The sequence below is a fragment of the Lithobates pipiens genome, unplaced genomic scaffold (assembly GCF_037356315.1).
Source record: "Lithobates pipiens isolate NorthernLeopardFrog02 unplaced genomic scaffold, aLitPip1_a1.2 Scaffold_25, whole genome shotgun sequence".
Classification (NCBI taxonomy): domain Eukaryota; kingdom Metazoa; phylum Chordata; class Amphibia; order Anura; family Ranidae; genus Lithobates; species Lithobates pipiens.
This window is the reverse complement of record NW_027507787.1, coordinates 56,155,004-56,175,705: the sequence shown is the minus strand read 5'-3', so window position 1 is coordinate 56,175,705 and position 20,702 is coordinate 56,155,004. Positions and strand designations below refer to the sequence as shown.

General features: G+C 40.4%; 1 protein-coding gene across 1 annotated transcript in view; it reads left to right on the top strand.

Moving 5' to 3' along the window:
* The window catches only part of NFKB2 (nuclear factor kappa B subunit 2), an 84,382-nt gene that overhangs the window by 51,605 nt on the left and 12,075 nt on the right, over positions 1-20,702 (top strand). Inside the window, exons 4-16 of the mRNA XM_077454483.1 lie at positions 2,625-2,665; positions 3,268-3,366; positions 3,859-4,010; positions 5,678-5,778; positions 6,005-6,163; positions 10,797-10,901; positions 13,667-13,752; positions 14,731-14,869; positions 14,945-15,073; positions 15,327-15,542; positions 15,664-15,805; positions 19,486-19,600; positions 20,210-20,417. Coding sequence (XP_077310609.1) covers positions 2,625-2,665; positions 3,268-3,366; positions 3,859-4,010; positions 5,678-5,778; positions 6,005-6,163; positions 10,797-10,901; positions 13,667-13,752; positions 14,731-14,869; positions 14,945-15,073; positions 15,327-15,542; positions 15,664-15,805; positions 19,486-19,600; positions 20,210-20,417 — 1,692 coding nt within the window. The remainder of the gene's footprint in view (positions 1-2,624; positions 2,666-3,267; positions 3,367-3,858; positions 4,011-5,677; positions 5,779-6,004; positions 6,164-10,796; positions 10,902-13,666; positions 13,753-14,730; positions 14,870-14,944; positions 15,074-15,326; positions 15,543-15,663; positions 15,806-19,485; positions 19,601-20,209; positions 20,418-20,702) is intronic.

Genomic DNA, 20,702 nt, shown 5'->3' with positions numbered 1-20,702 from the left:
TACATTTACAGTATACTTGGAGGAAAAGGTTAAAAATAAAAAAGGACAAACTCAATGAAACACTTGGTCTTTATCTGTTGTCACTCTTCTGTTTGCATGTGCTATGTTAACCCTTTCACTGCCAAGCATTGAGCGCCACTTTTAAACTCATGTGGCCAGACCATTTTTGCAATTTTTCCATTAATTTTTATTTTTCCCTTACAGCTTTAATCATTTATAAAAAGTCCCCCCAAACCATATATTTTCTGAAAGCATGTGATCAGCAGATAAAAATCAGTAGTGCCTTAAGACCCAGTGCTATTTGCGCAAATGTTTATCAGAACAATCTTTTCACTAAAAATGAAAAAAGAAAATAAATGCAGCTACCATCTAAGGATTTCTAAGATGCTATAGTGGGGACTGAAAGTATTCAGAAACCCTTAAATTTTTCACTTTTTTATATTGCAGCCATTTGCTAAAATCATTTAAGTTAATTTTTTTCCTCATTAATGTACACACAGCACCCCATATTGACAGAAAAACACACAATTGTGATTTATTAAAAAAAGAAAAAAAAGAAAAACTGAAATATCACATGGTCCTAAGTATTCAGACCTTTTTCTGTGACACTCATATATATTTAACTCAGGTCCTGTCAATTTCTTCCTGCTCATCCTTGAGATTCTACACCTTCATTTGAGTCCAGCTGTGTTTGATTTTACTGATTGGACTTGATTAGGAAAGCCACACACCTGTCTATATAAGACCTTACACCTCACAGTGTATGTCAGAGCAAATGAGAATCATGAGGTCAAAGGAACTGCATGAAGAGATCGGAGGCAGAATTGTGGCAAGGCACAGATCTGGCCAAGGTTACAAAAAAAAATTCTGCTGCACTTAAGGTTCCTAAGAGCACAGTGGCCTCCATAATCCTTAAATGGAAGATGTTTGGGATGACCGGAACCTTTCCAAGAGGTGGCCATCCGGCTAAACTGAGCTATCGGGGGAGAAGAACCTTGGGGAGAGAGGTAAAGAAGAACCCAAATATCACTGTGGCTGAGCTCCAGAGATGCAGTCGGGAGATGGGAGAAAGTTGTAGAAAGTCAACTATCACTGCAGCTCTCCACCAGTCGGGGCTCTATGGCAGAGTGGCCCAACGGAAGTCTCTCCTCAGTGCAAGACAAATGAAAGCCTGCATGGAGTTTGCTAAAAAAAACACCTGAAGGTCTCCAAGATGGTGAGCAATAAGATTTTTTGGTCTGATGAGACCAAGATAGAACATTTTGGCATTAATTCTAATTCTATTCTAATTCTAACCTCTCCAATACAGTCTCCGCAGTGAAGCATGGTGGTGGCAGCATCATGCTGTTTTTTTTTTTTTTCAGCTACAGGGACAGGACGACTGGTGACAATCGAGGGAAAGATGAACGAGCCCAAGTACAGGGATATCCTGGATGAAAACCTCCTCCAGAGTGCTCAGGACCTCACACTGGGCCGAAGGTTTACCTTCCAACAAGTCAATGACCCTAAGCACACAGCTAAAATTAAGGAGTGGCTCCACAACAACTCAGTGACTTTTCTTGAGTGGCCCAGCCAGAGCCCTGACTTAAACCCAATTGAGCATCTCTGGAGAGGCCTAAAAATGGCTGTCCGCCAACGTTTATCATCCAACCTGACAGAACTGGAGAGGATCTGCAAGGAGGAATGGCAGAGGATCCCCAAATACAGGTGTGAAAAACTTGTTGCACCTTTCCCAAAAAGACTAATGGCTGTATTGGAGCAAAAGGGTGCTTCTACTAAATACTGAGCAAAGGGTCCGAATACTTAGGACCATGTGATATTTTTTATTTTTTAATAAATCTGCAAAAATGTCAACAATTCTGTGTTTTTCTGTCAATATGGGGTGCTGTGTGTACATTAATGAGGAAAAAAAATTAACTTAAATGATTTTAGCAAATGGCTGCAATATAACAAAGAGTGAAAAACTTAAGGGGACCTGAATACTTTCTGTCCCTGCTGTATATGTTTATATTTTTAATTTTGGGTTTAAAGTAATTGTAAACGCTTATATATTTTTTAGAAAATGACAAACGTCATACTGACCTGCTCTGTGCATTGGTTTTGCACAGAACAACCCTGATCCTCCTCTTCTTCTGTCACCCGACTGCTGCAGGCTCCTCCCCCTCGCTGAGTGCCCACCATAGCAAGCCGCATGCTGTGGGGTTACTTGTGTGGGCTTGTTTCCAAGCCACGCTCTGTATGTCTATTGACACACACAGCTCTGAGGCATTGAGGAGGGAGAGAGCAGAGGGAGCTGCTGCTTTTGTGGAAAACACTGGATTGACATAGGGCTCAGGTAAGTATAAGGTGGAGCTGGGGGGAAACTGCACTCAGAAGGTTGTTTACCGTAACGCAGAGAATTAAGGGTAAAAAAAGGCCTTTAGAATCACTTTAATATTGCCTTTTCGTCACTTTGTAGGATGTTTTTTTGCAGTCGCACACTAAAAACTGCTCCATATAGTCAGAAACCTAAGAAGGCCAGTTTACACACATAAATTTAACACAAGCTTTCTTCATTTAGCTAATTAAGTGTAATTTTACCTTGAGCATGCGTTATCTGATTTTTATTCTCATTTCTTTTTAAGCAACTGGTCCACACCTGGCAATTATAGAGCAGCCTAAACAGGTAGGTGAATTACTGTACAGTCACATTGATCATTCATCTTTTTATCAGAACATTTTGGCAGCATAAAAGCGAGTGTATTTCTACATCATTGTTGGTGACGCTTTATAGACATATCTAACTCCCAAGTAGTGCACTTGACACCTCTCACTGTTAACCCCTAAAATGAATGCTTGCCTCTGTTCATTATGTGTTGTATTAGATCTTTATGTTAAAGAGGCCGCCAATAATTAACAGTTCCTTTAAAATGGACCATGGTTTTCCATGATAGTATTTATTAGAATAAATTTGGGCCCTTTATCCTTGTGAGGTCAGGGCCATGGTATACCTAAAACCCACAACTCCTTTTATGCAAATTTATTTCATTTTAGATTTGATTCCCTGAAGACTCCTGCCAATAACATTTTGCTTGTGATGTGATTGGCTAGCTAATACAATAAAACTTGCCCACTAGCATTCCTTTTTTGGGGTTATTTACAATGGGAACTGCAGACCTAACAGAGGGTGCTTGGTCAGCACTGGTTTTTACCAAAGGGTGCGCTCCTGTGACGTGTTTGGAAATGTTTGTTTACTGTATTCCTTCCTAATGTATTGACCTTTTACAGCGTGGCTTTCGGTTTCGCTATGTATGTGAAGGACCATCTCATGGTGGACTACCTGGGGCATCCAGTGAGAAAGGGAAGAAAACCTATCCAACAGTTAAAGTGAGTTATTTTCATTTTGTGTATTGGCTTGTATGTCTTGTCTCACAGAGTGCAGAGAAATCCCCGTTCAGAATCCCAGTTTTATCAAGTCACCACAATCATTTAAAGACAGCATGCTTCCCAGGTTCTTTCTAATGTGATATACACAAATTGGAATCCAGCTTCATCGGAGTGATGCTTTATGAGGGGGAGTATAGGCACACTATTGGATATAAGAAACTGGGGGTTGATCTCTCCACCAGTGTACACCCAATGTCAGTTTTAGGCGTCATTGTTAAACAGAGCCTTTTTGTATAATATGTGTATTGACCTTTTCCAATCTATATATTAAATAACAATCTTCTTGATGGACGGAAGACCTAAATGATAGTGTACTGTCCTTGAATGGGTTAACTTATTACCTATATTCTGCATCAGGTGAAAGTGGTTTCTGATAAATTTTTGTTTTTCTCATATTTTTCTCATATTTTTTTTTTTATATCTTTATTGCAGATCTTTAATTATGTTGGCATGGCCAAGATTGAAGTGGATTTGGTTACGCACACAGACCCACCACGTGTTCACGCTCACAGCCTTGTTGGAAAACATGCCAATGAGACAGGAAGTTGTGTGGTGACTGTAGGGCCTAAAGACATGACTGCTCAGTACGTTTGTCCACCAATCAGATTTATTCTCTCTAACCTCCTCCTTTCCGTTTTATAGATGTTTATCTTATGCAATTTTAGTGTCACATGATCGATTTGCATAAACTATGGTATGTGATCACTTAAGTGCCAATTCATGAATTATCAATTGTGAGATGAATAATGGCAAAGCTTCATTATGTTCAATTCACTAAAAAATAAAATAAAATGTATCTTTTGGAACAGGCATTCAATATTTTAGGAATGTAGAAACTAACAATTGGGAACCCTGCACTGGCCAGTAAGTGCAATGCTGTTTGCGCAGATGTAAATAATTTGTAACATTACACCAGAGGGAGATCATTCTATGAATGAAGGCACACTAAGGGCTGGTTTACACATGCGTGGGGGTTAATTTGGTAAAACAGGTGATTCAGCTGCATTTTTACTGCCCCCCTGAGCTGAAAAGACAGCCAGTAGTGTGGCATTTACAGGACTGTCAAACACTACTGAAGAGTGAACCACATCTTTTCATAGTTTCACAATTCTTAGCATGTCTTTGTTGATCTCACTCTGATGCTGTGTTTAAAATCTGTGAAAAAAAAAAAACATACAAAATATTACAATATAAAAAATTGGAACTTATTCTATAAGGCCTCGTGCACACTGGACATTTTTGCAGCTTCTCCTAGGGGTGTCAGTCTTTTTTTTTTTTTTCCTGCCTCTAAACTCCTCCGCATGTTAGCCTATGTGTCCATGCACACATCGGCTTTTCACATCGTTTAGAGGTAGAAAAAAAACTGCCAGTGCGTCCAGGAGCAGTAGAGTTTTGTACATGTGAATTAGCACTAGGCGTTTTTAGCGTTGAGTGTTATTCATTTTACTGGCCAGAATAAATTATTATTTTGGCCAATTCAGTGAATTAGCACCCAAGAACATGACACCTGTAAATGCTCCTTAACTTATTATACACTTTTGCAGGCATCAGACTTTTTTTTTTTTTTTTTTTATAAATGTTACTGCTAGGAGGAAAGGCTTTTGAGTTATTTTAAGGCAAAAATTATTTTTGTTATTTAACTCTTAGTGAATTGACCCCACAATGTTGTCTTCTCTTATGTTAAAACATTTTTTTTCTATAGTAATATTTGTTGATTTCATTTTTCTGTTGTATGGTTGGGTTTGCTTGTTGCATTAAAGTGTAATTAAAGGTAAAACTTTTTTTGGAGTTTTGGATAGAGGGGAGAGGGGTTAGAACCCCTGTCAAGTTTCTTTTGCTGTCTGTGCCCTGTCAGGGAGATTTACCCTCTCTATTTATTTGTCCTTTTTACCATTTATCACTCAGAGTGAAAGGAATTGTCACCAAAACAATAAACCGTGATAACCGGGGATTCCCACACTTTGAAGACTTTTCCTCTCACCTGCTGTTTTGGCTATTGGACAGGAAGTGAAGGGACATCTCACTAATGGGACACAGAGGGCTAAAAAAAAACCTGATAGGGGTTGCTGTATAACCCTCTCTTACTCTATCCAAAATGAAAAAATGACATTCGTTCTACTTTAATGCTGGTTGTGTTCTCACCTAATTGGTGCTTCTTTGTAAGATGGATTCTTCACATGATCATTGCTTTCTGCCTATGTGGTTGCCAGATGCAAATATTTAATATACTATGTTCTGTATTTGTGTTTAGGTTTAATAACTTAGGGATTGTCCATGTCACAAAAAAGAGTCAGATTGAAATCCTGAAGGAAAAGATAAGACAGCAAATAATGAGAACCCGTTGTCTCACAGGTAAAACCATGAGCTGTACTGCAACTTTTTCTGTAGGCTGCTGTTATTGTTTCTATTCTCACTTATAAGTTCTTTGTTTTTGACAGTATGTGCAAACCTTTTAAAAATGTGTCATATGTGCTCTGGAAATAAAACGGCTTTTTTTCCCAACTGAAATGAAATACAAAACTGAAGCATGTGGGAATGTGATCCTGTTCTTTATCATGATAGACTTATCCTTTTGCAGAACAAGATGAGAAAGATATAGAGACAGAAGTAAAAGATCTGAAGAAAGTTACAGACCTGAGCATTGTCCGACTTCGATTTACAGCATATTTGCCAGACAGCACTGGTGCTTATACTCTTCGTTTGAAGCCGGTCATTTCTGATCCCATCCATGACAGCAGTGAGTGATTTGATTTATACACTGTAATACAGAATATTACATCTTTTTTTTGGAATAACCATGAAGCAAACATTCAAGTTTGCCTTGAGTGAATTTCCATGCTGGTGGGCAGCTTGTAGCTATTGACCAGGAAAATCTGTTTTAATAAGTACATCATATACACTCACATAATAATGGTGCACATTATCACTATATAAACAGCATGCGTACGGAGATGTTTCTGCTGCTGTCTGTCTTGTCAGCTCTCCGCAATTAACCCATCCCTGCTCCAGTCCCAGCGGGGATCAAGGCAGAGGTACCTAGGCCTTAGGGCGGGGTAAACTACCCAATCATGTGATCACTGTGATTGGCTGTAACAGTGGTCACGTGATTGGGGAGCCTATCTTACCAATTCCCATTCATAAATAGAAACTAGAATCTAACTGACAGCTTGGTGCTGGGAATGCACACTGAGGACATTCTCCTCACACAAACCTCTGCGCCATGAACACGTATTGGTAGCGTGTGTGTGTGTGAGACCCACCTTCTTTATCACTGCAAGTATGCGTTATGTGGTTGGCAGGAGGTTAAATGGGTTGTAAACCCTCAAAGTTTTTCACCTTAAAGCGTAGTTCCCCCGCTTTTGAGAAGGTGGTCTTAAACTAAAGACCACCTCTTCACCCCTCGTTTTTTGGATATTAAAACATTTTATTTTTCCTTCTATAGTACCTTTTTTATGACATACATAGTGTACTTCCTATCCATCCAGGCCACTGCGCAGGACGTCATATCCTTTTGTGCGGCAAGCCCCCCCGCTGTCCTCTGACAGCTGGCCATTCACAAAGCGTCGTGCGACTCTCGCATGCGCAGTAGGCAACAGTAGCGAAGCCTCAAGGCTCCACTGCTGGTTTCCCTTAGAATGGCAACTCCTGCACCTGATCCTTGGGGGGGGGGGGATTGCGGGCTCCCTGGACAGGCAAGTGCCCTTATTAAAAGTCAGCAGCTACAGTGTTTGTGAGAGGAACACCGCTTTAATGCTTTCTATGCATTAAGGTGAAAAACTTTCTGTAGTGCAGCAGCCCCCCAGAGCTCCCCTTTTCCTTACCTGAACCCGATCTTTCCAGCGGCAAGGACGAGCCCAGCAGCTCCAGCCACAGTCTCTGTCCTCATTGGATAAATTAATAGCAGCAGCCATTGGCTCCCACTGCTATCGATCAAATCCAGTGACATGGGAGTCGGGGGGCGGGGCTGAGTTATGCTGTCTGTGCTAATGGACGCAGCAGCAGGACTCGGGAGCGTGCCCGCATGAGTGTCCTCTTGGAATGCAGGTCTCTGTGGGGGGCACTCGATGCGGGAAGGAGCCAGGCGCGCCACTGGGGGAAGAGGATCGGGGCCACTCTGTGCAAAACCCTTGCACAGAGGAGGTAGGTATAACATGTTTGTTATTTTTTTAAAAACTAAAAACTAACCTTTATAACCCCTTTAACCCTTTCATGACTAAGCCTATTTTTGGCATTTGGTGTTTACAAGTTAAAATCCATATTTTTTGCTAGAAAATTACTTGGAACCCCCCTTCATTTTAGAGTATTGTGCATCCTTTTTTTTGTTTTACTCAAGCGCGGTTTATTTTCTTTATATATATTTTTTTAGCAGAGACTCTAGAGAATAACACGGCGATTGTTGCAATATTTTATGTCACGCGGTATTTGCGCAATGTGTTTTAAATGCAACTTTTTGGGAAAAGGGACACTTTCATGAATTTTTAAAAAACTAAACAGTAAAATTAGCCCAATTATTTTGCATAATGTGAAAGATAATGTTACGCCGAGTAAATAGATACCAAACATGTCACACTTTATAATTGCATGCACTCGTGGAATGATGACAAACTACGGTACCTAAAAATCTGAATAGGCGAGGTTTTAAATTTTTTTTACGGTTACCAGGTTAGAGTTACAGAGGAGCTCTAGTGCTAGAATTATTGCTCTCGCTCTGACGATCGCGGCGATACCTCACATGTGTGATTTGAACACTGTTTACATATGTGGGCACGACTTCTGTATGCATTTTCTTTGCTTCACGAGCTCGTGGGGACGGCGGGCGCTTTAAAAATATATATATTTTTTTTAAATTAATAAATTATTTAAAAAATAAAAATAAATTTTTGATCACTTTTATTGCTGTCACAAGGAATGTAAACATCCCTTGTGACAGTAATAGGTGGTGACAGGTACTCTTTATGGAGGGATCGGGGGTCTAAAAGAAAACCGAAAACGGCGATTCTGAATACTGTATACATTTTTTAAAACCGGCACCATTGGCAGCCGAATAAACGGGAAGTGACGTCATGACGTCGCTTCCCTGATTACTATTAGGAGACTGGAATGAAGCCGCTTACGGGTTCATTCCAGTCCCTGCCCAGCAGCCGGAGGCATCCGATCGTGCATCGGTGCTCCCGATTGAGTGGGAGCGGCGGGAGGGGGGGGGGGACGTCCCCTTCCGCTCCTCCGGCATAACACCCGAGCGGCTTTTAGCCGCATCGGTTGTTATGGCTGGATAGCCGATCGCCCGCTGTGAAAAAACGGTACCGGGATGTTGCCTGCAGGTGTGGGCATCATCCCGGTATAACCCCCGGAAGCCGAGTACGCACATCTGCGTACGCTCGGCGGGAAGGGGTTGAGCTAAATCCAGGTTGTTCATCAGATTTATCAGTTCTTGTCAGTTCGCCTTCTTTTTCATTCTCACCAAGCCAAGCAAGGTAGCAGATGGACACTGTTGTGGTCAGTTTGCATCTCACTGATTCTTCTTTGGCGATACAGGATTCTGTGTCAATGCACAGTGTGCCTATAGCCTCTTTAGTCCGTTAAGTAGTCACACCCCCAGCTAGCCCTGCAGTTGTAACTTCTAGCTGAAGCCTCCTTTCATATAGAAGCTGCTGGTTGTAATCGAGCTCTGGAGAGGGAAAAAGAGTTACATTTGGCTGGGTGCAGTGCATCGATAATGTTTACCACAAGAACACTGTGAGAGACCAGGAGCAGCACCTGGAGGAAAGATCTTCTTCTCCACAACCTTGAGATGGAACTTTAACAGATTAATGTAAAAGAGGAAGAAAGATTCTCATGGGGTCATTGTCGCTCACCTCCAAGGAAACTGCAATCCACAGGTTGCCAGGAGTTGTACATACCCCAATACCTGAAATCAGATGTTCTTGTACGGAACTAATGTCTTCCCTTTGTTCTTCGTTTACGTAAACATCACACTTACATCAACATCAGACACTGTGTATGACTTAATGAATACCCTTCCCCTACATGTCCCCTATTGTGCATAAGAGGGATCATATGGAAGGCCATCTAGTATAGTCATGTGACCACTGAAATATGGCCTGATAATTAAGGCTAGAAATCAAATGGTTAAAAATCACATCTGTTAACTAACTGGAAAGGATAACTACCCCCCCTCCAAGTCTAAAGTAGTAAAAAATATTATGTGCTAAAGCTGTGGTGTGTATTGGCCCTGTCACTAGTCAGACCAGATTGGATTTTTTGGGAAAAGGTAATATGCTTGTTCTTCTTGGGGAGATGTGAGAATAGTGGTCGAATTTTTCTGTTTTTGTCCTTTTTTTTTTTTTTTTTTTTCTTAATAAATATAAAGTCTTAAACGGATAGGGCCTGGGCAAAGCAAATTGAATTGAATCCTCTCCACCCCAGCTCAATGCACTCACCTTACTTTGTTCCCTTGACGCACCATATGGTGGCCATGAACAAAAGAAGCCATCCGAAGTAGCTCAAGTCTTTGCTTACACAGGGCTATGCTCATTATTAAAATAAAGAGTGCTTTTTATTAAAATCAGAAACGTCTTACTCGTACTGTGCAGTTGTTTTGCACAGAAGCAGCCCCAATCCTCCTTTTTTGAGGCCCCCCCCATCTGTTATCCATGCTCCTCCTATTCACTGTGTGCCACCATAGCAAGCTGTTTGCTATGAGAGCACTTGTGTGGTCTCTCTCCCAAGCCATACTGCCTGTGTCCATTTACACAGACAGTGCTGCTCAACTCTGTCCCCCGCTCCCTCCTCACTCCATTTAATTGACCAAAGGCTCCTGCTGTTGCCCGAGTCCCTGTCAGAACAGGAAGCAAAGGGAGAAAATACTGCAGCCGGGCACAGTGCTGAAGCTCTGGCAGGCTCAGGTAAGTGATAGTGCAGTGTTTTTTTACCTTATTACAGGGAATGCACCCAGACTTTAGAACCACTTTAATTAAAATTGGAGTTGTACTTCTTGGCTTTTCATCTATAGTGCATAGAAAGCAAGTGGTGGAATGAGATTCATCCTCCTCCTGTGAGGTCTCATTGCAAAAGAAAGAGGCTGATTTTTCCGAACAGGAAATTTCATTTTTGAGGGCTGGCTGCGTGAAACAGAGTTCTAATAAGAAGCCATACTAATTCATCAGTTTGACTTGAGTGGCCTCTAGTGGCTGTATGACCAAATGCACCCAGATTCTAGGGAACAACACACTGAAGCAATGTTTCATTCTCTTCGGTAGATATAATTTATCTTACATACTGAAGTATTTTAAATATGAGCAGTGATTTTGTGCTTTTGTGTCACAGTGTGAAAATGTATTGTTGCTATATTCCAATTTTATTTTATTTAGAATCTCCTGGAGCCTCTAACCTGCGTATTTCTCGAATGGACAAGACTGCAGGGTCTGTAAAAGGAGGAGATGAGGTGTACTTACTTTGTGATAAAGTGCAGAAAGGTACTTTTTACTTCCGATTCCTTCACTTTTACGGTATAAGTAATTTTCACATGAAGTTTTGCTTGCTTTAACCACTTTAATACCGGACACTTTTATCCCCTTCCAGCCCAAGCCAATTTTTTTTTTTTTTTTTATAAATTCTTTATTTTCATAATATAGTGATACAGTCTTTCATTTCTAGACACATACACACCTACATCTTATATTTAAACCGGGCCATTCATCATTTCATCGTGCTAGATTTCTTCTATTACATTACCATATTTCCTTATATTCACTATTATTATTTTTTTTTTTTTCCTTAACCTGGGATAGCCCTGGTTATTTGTCTTTGAAAAAAGAAAAACAGATAACAAAAAAAAAAAAAAAAAAACAAGATCAGAGAAAAAAAAAAAAACCTCCTCCCCCATCCCCCCCCCCTCCCCCAAAAAAAACAGGTTTACCATCTAATGGTTTTGTTCCCTATATAAAATATAGGGTTTCCACACTTCATGATACCTATCTTCTTGCTCTCTCAGTATCATAGTCAAATTTTCCATTTGTTGGATCTCCGATACCCTGCTCATCCATTGTGATTTGGTTGGAGCCAACGTCATTTTCCATAAAGCTGGGATGCATGCTTTTGCTGCTGTAAGCAAATGCCTTAAAAGAGATTTTTTATATTTCTCTATAGATAATGGAACATCATGCAATAAAAAAGCTGCCAGATTTTCCCCAAGAGACACATCTGTTATTTCCTTCACTGTTTCCGATACCATCTTCCAGAAATCTTTTACCCCGGAACATTCCCAGAATATATGTAATAGGGTACCCTCGGCTCTCTGGCAACGCCAGCACAAATTTGATACTTGTGGATATATCCGGTGCAATACTTCTGGGGTCCTATACCATCTAGACAAAATTTTATAGCCCCCTTCTTGGTATCTAGTTGCCATCGACGCCTTATGCGTGAACATGAAGATCTTATTTTTCTGTAAGTCTGAGAAAGTGACTCCCAGGTCACTCTCCCATGCTCGTATAAAAGCCAGATCTTGTGAAGCTTCTTGTTCCATCCGCAATGCATACATCGATGAGAGGGAGTGTTTCAGTGGTTCATCTTTTAAGCATATCTGTTCAAACCCAGATAGTGTCCTAATCACCGGTATTCTCTGCCTACTTAATCGCAGAAAAGCATTTAACTGTACAGCCCAAACCAATTTTCAGCTTTCAGCGTTGCTTCATTTTGAATAGCAATTGCGCATTTATGCAGCACTGTAAATTACATTTTTATAATTATTTTCACACAAATGGAGCTTTTTTTGGTGTTATTTAATCATCGCTTTTTTATTTAGAAAAAAAACCAAAAACTGAAAAGTTTGAAAAAAAAAAAAACATCTTTTTTCTTTGTTTCTGTTATAACATTTTTGTAAATAATCCTTTTTCATAAATTTAGACAAAAATTTATTTATTTATTAATCTTATTTCTTTGGTGAACATAACCCAAATCAGTGTATATTATTTAGTCTTTACAAAAGTCCACAAACTATGGTGTGTGTGTGTGTGTGTGTGTGTGTGTGTGTGTGTGTGTGTGTGTGTATCTTGATCTACTGACAATCTTTTTTCTTGAGGCCTGAACATGCCAGGAGAGTACAAATACCCCTCAAATGACCCCTTTTGGAAAGCAGACAGTTCAAGATATTTAGTAGGAGGCATGGCGAGTTTTTTTGAAGTTGTAATTAATGACAGCATCACCATATAACTGGTGTGGCAGTGATCAGGGACACTGACTAGAGACAGTATATTCAAATATATAATATGTATATATACATTTTTTTTTTTTTGCATGCTTTTTTTTTTCTTACTTTTTTTTTACAATTTTATTTCACACACTGTGACCAGAACAATACAGTGTTACCATAGTACCACTGTACTGCTCTGGAGAGGTGATCAGGATTTTTTCTACAGCTTATCACTTGGTATAGATGGGCTGGGATTGGCCCTTTCTGTACCATGTGATCACTGTGACCAATTACAACGATCAACACAATAGATGACATTAATCAAAGCTATTGATTGTGTACATTTGTCATGTTATCTGCTGTGATTAGTCATAGCGATCACATGGTTCCTGGCAGCGGGCCGATACACTGTTCCATTATCTGCTGTGTCCGGCGGACACGGCGGGTGACAGATTGCGGGCTGATCCCAGGAGGGCGTAATATGATATCCTTCCAGAATAACTTTCCTGCCTGGCTGTCATTTTACAATAGGCTGGGTGGGAAGGTGTTAAGAATTAGGTTAAATTTTTTTTTTATTAAGTTATGGAATAGGGGTTTCTAATAACCGCTTCATCTGAAAAAGAGGATTTACTTCTTAGCAGCCATGTGTATTGGCCTTTTTTCCACAATACAGGTATGTTGCATGTAGAGCTAGCGAGGGTTTGTCTTATGGCAGGTAAGAGTCTCTTTCTGGTGTTCAGTGTTGCACTAAAGGCCAAGGCCTATAAAACCGGGCCAGTATTGCATATGACTTTCTCTTCAAAGGCATAACAGAATAGTAAATGCAGATATATACTTGTTTGCTGTTGGAAACGTTTATAGTATTTATTGGTTTGAATTCTTGTATAAGTTCACCTTTATGAATAATTTTAAATAAAATCAGTGCTTAAAAGAGAATATGCCATTGTCTTGATAGGTATATAGACCTGAATAGTTTGTGCATTTTTGCAGACCAGCTGTGGTTTATCTCTGTGTCCCAATTATTTATGTTCTATTTATCTTCTACAGATGATATAGAAGTGCGGTTTTATGAAGATGATGAAAATGGATGGGAGGCATTTGGGGACTTCTCACCAACAGATGTTCATAAGCAGGTATGTTAGATTCCTTGATACAGTATTTCCAGATTTCAGGTTTGTGCTTGTGCTGTAACTGGCTGTAAGACAGAAAAGTAGGAAGTGTATACTTGCATGCCTTTGTTTTTCTAATGTGCCATTTTATGGCTTTTACTATAGCATTGAGCCCAGGTTCACACTGACAGCGGGATTGAAATAGTGTGAGTTCAGCTGAACTTGCACAATTTCATTCCCGTATGTCACATCCGACTTCGGGGGCAGTTTCAGAGACATCTTTGCAGTTTCCTGCACAGATGTCTATTCAAATCGCACCCTGAAGTTGCCAAAAGTAGTGCAACTAATTTTGGGAATCGGTGCAGCGCCACAAATATGACGTCGCACTGATTCGGACAAATGTCATTGCTGGAAATAGCCGCCGATTTGGCATGCGATTTGACTTGTCAAATCACATGCCAAATAGCTTCAATGTGAACCTAGGCTTAAAGGCTATTTCAAACAAATGCAATTTTATGCTATGCTATTTGTCTAGCCAACTGACAGATTTCTCCTAATTTTGTGTGGTCATTAGACATGAAGAAAGCTAAATTTATCCACAAGTATCACAGACAGTAATATAATTTTTTTTGTCAGTAGAATAGAAAGGGGTAAGGACTTATGATTTTATTGGTGTCTATTTGCCGTTGGGCAGATCTTACATTGTGTTTGTTCACCAGGACAGGAAGTGAATGAAAACTTCCTAAACAGGGACACAGCCAATAAAAGACATTTTACAACCCTTTTCCACTCTTAAAAAAAAAATGTATGTGTTGGCAGGCTTAGAGCATAATGAATGTTTATCAACTCCATTTGCAGGTACTAGTACTTTGTTTTATTTCATTGCATTGTGTTAGGGATTTTATAATCAAACTGGTAATTTGGATGCCCTCTCTGATAGCGAGTTGGAATATGTATATACAATGAAAGTGTAAAGGCTGATGGGTTTCTTTTATGGTTCAGTATGCCATTGTATTCCGGACCCCTCCATACCACAAGCAGAAAATTGACCGCCCAGTGACCGTGTTCTTGCAGTTAAAGCGAAAACGTGGTGGAGATGTCAGTGACTCCAAGCAGTTTACCTACTACCCTTTGGATCAAGGTAATTGATTATCCTTTCATGCACCAATAAAATAAAATGATTTGTTAGCGGCTTTGATAACATCTTGTTCTGCAGACAAAGAAGAAGTGGAGAGGAAAAGGAGAAAAGATATTCCATCGTTAAACCACAGCTTTGGTGGAGGAGCACCCATGGGGGGTGCAGGAGGAGGAGGCGGAGGCTCTGGAGGTTTTGGGCATGCAGGAGGTATGCTCACTAATTCAGCTGTTTTGTTTCTTTCCAAAGCCTTCCTATGGCACATCCACATAGCATGCTTCTCTAAAAGCATTACCTGATCATTCACACATTCCTGGCCCTTACTGTGATAATAAATGTAATCAAAAATATTTAATGTGTTTAAAATATTAATTTTTTATAAAATGCTTTTAATGATTCGGGAGATGGCTCTTTGGTTGCTCTGACTGATTTTTTTTTTTTTTTTTACTTTGTAATTTACAAGGGAATAATATGAATTACCCCTATGGAAGTCTACATAGTGGTTTCTTTACACACACTGGTACGGTCTACCAGGGTGGATACGCTATAAAAGCCGACTCCTCTGAGACTTCACACCAGCCAGTAAACATTAAGAAGGAGGCAGACAAGACCCCATGCAGCCTCGCACAGGAAAATGTTCCATCTTTCCAGAGAGAATACCAAGAGAACATGCATCAAGGTACAGAACTTAAAAGTTTATATCATAGATCTAGTGTTTTTCATTTTTATTGTAGACTACCTGTTTAACAATGAATGTAATTAGTCAACTATTTCTAAAGCAGTATTGTTTCTCATCACAGCTCATATATGCAGTATGAGAATGCTGTCCCTAGCCCAGCGTACCTCCAAGGCCTTAATGGATTATGCAGTAAGTGCAGACCCCCGCATGCTGCTGGCTGTGCAGAGACCGCTGACTGCCACTCGGGATGAGAATGGAGACACGTAAGTATTTTATTTCTTCTGGTGAATCTAAACATACACACCAGGTGAAAAAATGTGATTTTTGTACTTGCCATAAAAAAACTTTTCTTGAAGTCCATTGAGAGAGACAGTAATTTTTAAGACTATCAGGATTTCCAAAAGCAGTCCAACTGAGGACTGGACTGCACCACAAACAGGCCTATAAAACAAGACAACTGGGGACTGCCTGCAGCTCAGAGAGCTGCTGGAAGGACCTATGGCCAAAGTTGACATCAGATGGGGACAAAATAGAACTTGGAGAACATGTGAATAGAAGACCAATTTGGAAACCTTGCAATCAGGGAAACCATTGATATGGCTAAAAAAGTCCAAGAAGCACTCGCGTGTAATAGAGTGCACCTTGGCAGGAAAAGGTAGACCCCGAACCTAGAAACCATAAGCTTGAATGATGGTCTGTCTGATTACCTTGGTGGAATGAGAAACCAGAGCAAGGGTCCACCCAGAATGGCAAAAAGAGAATCCGCCTGAAAGAAGCACACAGAGAGAGAGAGATTCTCAGAGCCTGAACCACATCTAGGGAATAAAGGTAAATTTCCTGTTGGTGAACTGGAGCCAGACAGAGGAACGTGAGCAATGCCCTAGTTAAGGCAGACACTTCCCTTGGCAGGAAGGAAGTCCTGGGCCTCAACACCACCTAGTACCTTTCCAAACCACAAGGGGTTTAATGCTGGATAAAGCAACCAGTTCAGACACTCGCCTTAGAGGTGATGGTTCAAAGAAATTCACTTTATGGCGACAGTAGAGAAAATAATATGCTCAATGGTGGTTTTCTAAAGCACAGAGGGAACGGATTCAGATTTCATGGAATCACAGAAAAACAGACGGGCAGAGCTACATGAGAGACCCAACCCCTCCCCCAAGTACAAAGGTCTAAACCAAGGAGAGGAAGCGAGAGGCCAACTCGAATTGACAGAAACCTGATCCAAATGCCAGCCCAAACACAATTCTGGGAGGGAGAGAATTCGTTCTACAGATTAACGCCTAAAATGGAAACCCTGAGACTCGCACCAAGTGAGGTAGCCTTCTTCTAACTTTTAGCAGCATAGGCATCCATGAAGAGATGTCCCTTAGAACCTGAATAGCAATAGCGTTGCCATTAAAGCCAGCAACCGAGAAGCAGGATGGTAAATTGGTCAATAAACACTAGATCCTGATAATCCATTAGAGCCCACAGAAAGTCTTACTATGTCAGCATACCACATGAGTATTGAGAATCACTGCAACCTTAGAACCTGAATAGCAATAGCTTTGCCATTAAAGCCAGCAACCGAGAAGCAGGATGGTAAATTGGTCAATAAACACTAGATACTGATAATCCATTAGAGCCCACAGAAAGTCTTACTATGTCAGCATACCACATGAGTATTGAGAATCACTGCAATGCTCTCTATTGCAAGCCTGAGAAGAAGACAGGAAGGAAAGACAGAAATCAATGAGTACTGATCCCGAAGAGTCACTAGAACAGCTGAAATAAAACAATCAAATAAAGCCACTTGCCCACGCATACTATAAGCAAGGGATCAATCACAGTAGAGGAGAGAACTCTTTAAAGGGAATTTGCCTCCAAAGCATGTGTGTGCGCTCCTGCATAATCTTGTGTACTACCCTGCAGTGTAATTGGCTGGCATCAGTTCCCTAAGGTAAAGGCAGGCTCCAGCATGTATGCTACCTCCTGATTTAGAGCTGCTTCAACAAGTGCACAGGAAGCAGTAAGAAAATGTAAAACTGTAACAATTTCCCTTTAGTATATTCCAAGTAGAAATAAAGAGAACTGCCTTATGTGACCAATTTTCAAATTACATAAAAATCATAAAAACGCAAAGCAGCCAGTCCGTTACAGTTACTAATGTTGCAAATACCACATAGGTAACCTCAGTCCTTAAAAAGAGGAAACCTAAACCCAGTTTAATGCCAATCTCCATGTTTCACGTCCCTTTAAATAGTTTGTTTGGACCAAGCTGGACTTATTGTCTCGGGGCTGGCTAGCCTGAGGCAAGGAAACTAAAGCAGGATTCCGAGGTGGTCCAGTGCTGTCTCTGGTAGTTGGAGAGGACCAGTAACTTCATAGCTATCCAGGGGAGGACTCTTCAGAAGAAGACCACGTACGTGTTGGTTTCTTAGCAAGAGCCTGGAAGGGCTGAAGTACCTAAGTTAATCCTGTCTCGTGGGTATCGCCAAGCTGGCTGAAAGATCCAGGTATCACATGAGTGTTCTGCAAGTGTTAGTTCCCTGAAGTCTACAACGCCGTCTGTGGCAGAGACGTATTCCTGTATGTTCTACAACAACATCTGTAGCAGAGACTTGTTCCTGAGAAAAGCACCTTGTTGACTGCTAGGCCTTGTGAGAAAGGGACTATCCAACTTGAGTGAACATCCAGTTGTGAATGGCTATTCTCTGGATTTAGTCAAAGTAAGCAAGTCCTTCCTTATTGACTTTGACACTAAGAGTACCAGAATTATCTTCCTAACCCTCTGATCCTATTTAAGAGACTGTTTGTTGTCTATGTTTTGCAAATAAAAATCCCTTAATGCGGATCTGTCGTCAGTCTCTGAGTTTACTGGGCCATCTATCTACCTTCGGGAAAACTGCCTTCACACCGGACCAATAACGCCATAAGGAATCCCCTGACATACTGACCTGACCTTAATAGCGGAGTCCTGCCTGAACTGGAACAGAGACTGTAGTCACAGATTTCAGGACTGTCGCAGAAAGTACAGTACACACAGTGAACTGGGGACCTGCTTTGCGTGGTTTACTGGGGAGCTTTCCAGGATTGTCATACCAAGCCTCCAGCTGATTGGAGAGACTTCAAAAAATTCAGTTCGGTTGCAGAAAGAAGACCAGTATGAACTGGGAAAACCTGCATTGGCTGACTGGAGAGACATGGATTTAACATATCCTGACTACATTCCTGAAATGTCTTGTAACTGTATTGGCAGTATATTTGTTTGCTGTCAAGACCTGTTTTAATTTGATAAAAAAAAAAGCTTAAATGTTCTATGAAGTTTCTTTTACCAACTTAATTTTGGATTTATAATTAGATTTACCTTCCTTGTGTGCCTGCAGAATTTCCACTGTAGCATGAGGCAAACCTCAGTGTAGGGTGTGGGCAGCGTCAACAGATTATTAAGCAACTTTCAAACATTTTAGGCTCAATTCACACAGCTAATCCATCAGGATAGGTAACAATTATTTTATGTCCAATGAGATTTGAACATTATAGTCAAAATGGCTAAATAAGAGAGTCTTATCCTTGTGTTAGAGCTTTGTGAATTGAGCATAATTTTTCTCTGATTCCAGTACAGACTAGTATTGTTATTCATGCACCTATTGGCCCATATACCTGCCATTGTTGAGTGTGAGTGGTGGACACCTGACCATAGAACACAGATGCAAACTAGTAGATGGGTCTTCTGAACCCCTTTTCCTGTTCTCTTCAATGCCCAGCGGATCAATATATAATCTGCCCTGGTCAACATAGACTAGATTTTGTGCACAACTGATGTACTGGGTTTAGATTTACTCATCCCTATATATGTATATAACATTTACTCCTATACAGATAACAAGAATGTGGTATGCATGTAAAATTTTCTAGTGTAATAGAGGCTCAGTAGTGTCTTTTTTTTTTTTTTCACCAGGCCCCTCCACCTTGCTCTCATACACGGACAGTCGGCAGTCATTCAGCAGCTGATAGATGTTATAAGGGGGGTTCCAGATCAGAAAATCCTCAACATATGCAACAACCTTCATCAGGTATGTATCACTTATGTAATTTACTTGCACAGCACATTACATTGAGGAAACCGAGATTTTATATGACTTTCATAAAGTAATAAAGTACCAGTAAGAAAAAAAAAACTAAGCCCATAAGACATGTCCATTGAATGAAGTGCATTAAAAAGACAAAAATACTAATTGTATGTTATATAGAATTCAGCTATGGTAACAGAATGTTTGTTTAAAAAAATGCTTTATCCATGTCAGCCAGATCCAATTGTTTTCATAGCTGCTATCTTCTACTTATAGCAGATAGTTGCTTCATATCATCTTCTTATATTTCACCATATTAAACAATGAAATGCTGTACTAATGATAAATGTAAGATGGGTTTGTTGGGTTTAATTGTTCCTACAGAACAGTAGAAAAAAGTGAGGGTTAAAGCAGTGACTTTAAAAGGTGTAATATACCATGTGCAGAATCTATAGCAGTGATACATGAAAATACAGAGCTACTGTATTTGTACTACAGGTTGAGTGGCTTACTATTTAGGGCGAATAGGTTAGACCTTCAATTTTAAATAAATATTACAAAATGATTACAAATGAAAGTTTTACCCTAGATGCACTGTGTTTTCTTTCACAGACTCCTTTGCACCTTGCAGTGATCACCAACCAATATCAAATGGTTGCTTTGTTGATCAGAGCTGGAGCAGACCCTACTATCCTTGATCGTTTTGGAAACTCTGTGCTACATTTAGCTGTTCAAGCAGGAGATGATAAAATGCTTCAGGTTCTCTTAGATCACCAATTCAGTGGTTTCAAAAATCTTCTCAACATGCCAGATTATCAGGGTAAGGACCATAGGCACTATAAAGGGGGAAGTAAAGTCGTTGTAAAGTTGAATGTTTATGTTTGGTTTTTTTTTGTTTTTTTTTACCTTAATGCATTCTGTGCATTAAGGTAGTAAACATACAGCTCCCCCCCCCCCCCCCTTACACTTAACTGAGCCCAGTCTTCATCCAGCGCTGTGCACAAACTGCTCTCTCCCTCATAGGCTCAGAGACAGCATTGGTAGTCATTGGCTCCTGCAGCTGTCAATCACAGCCAGTGAGCAGAGAGTGAGGCGGCAGGGCGAA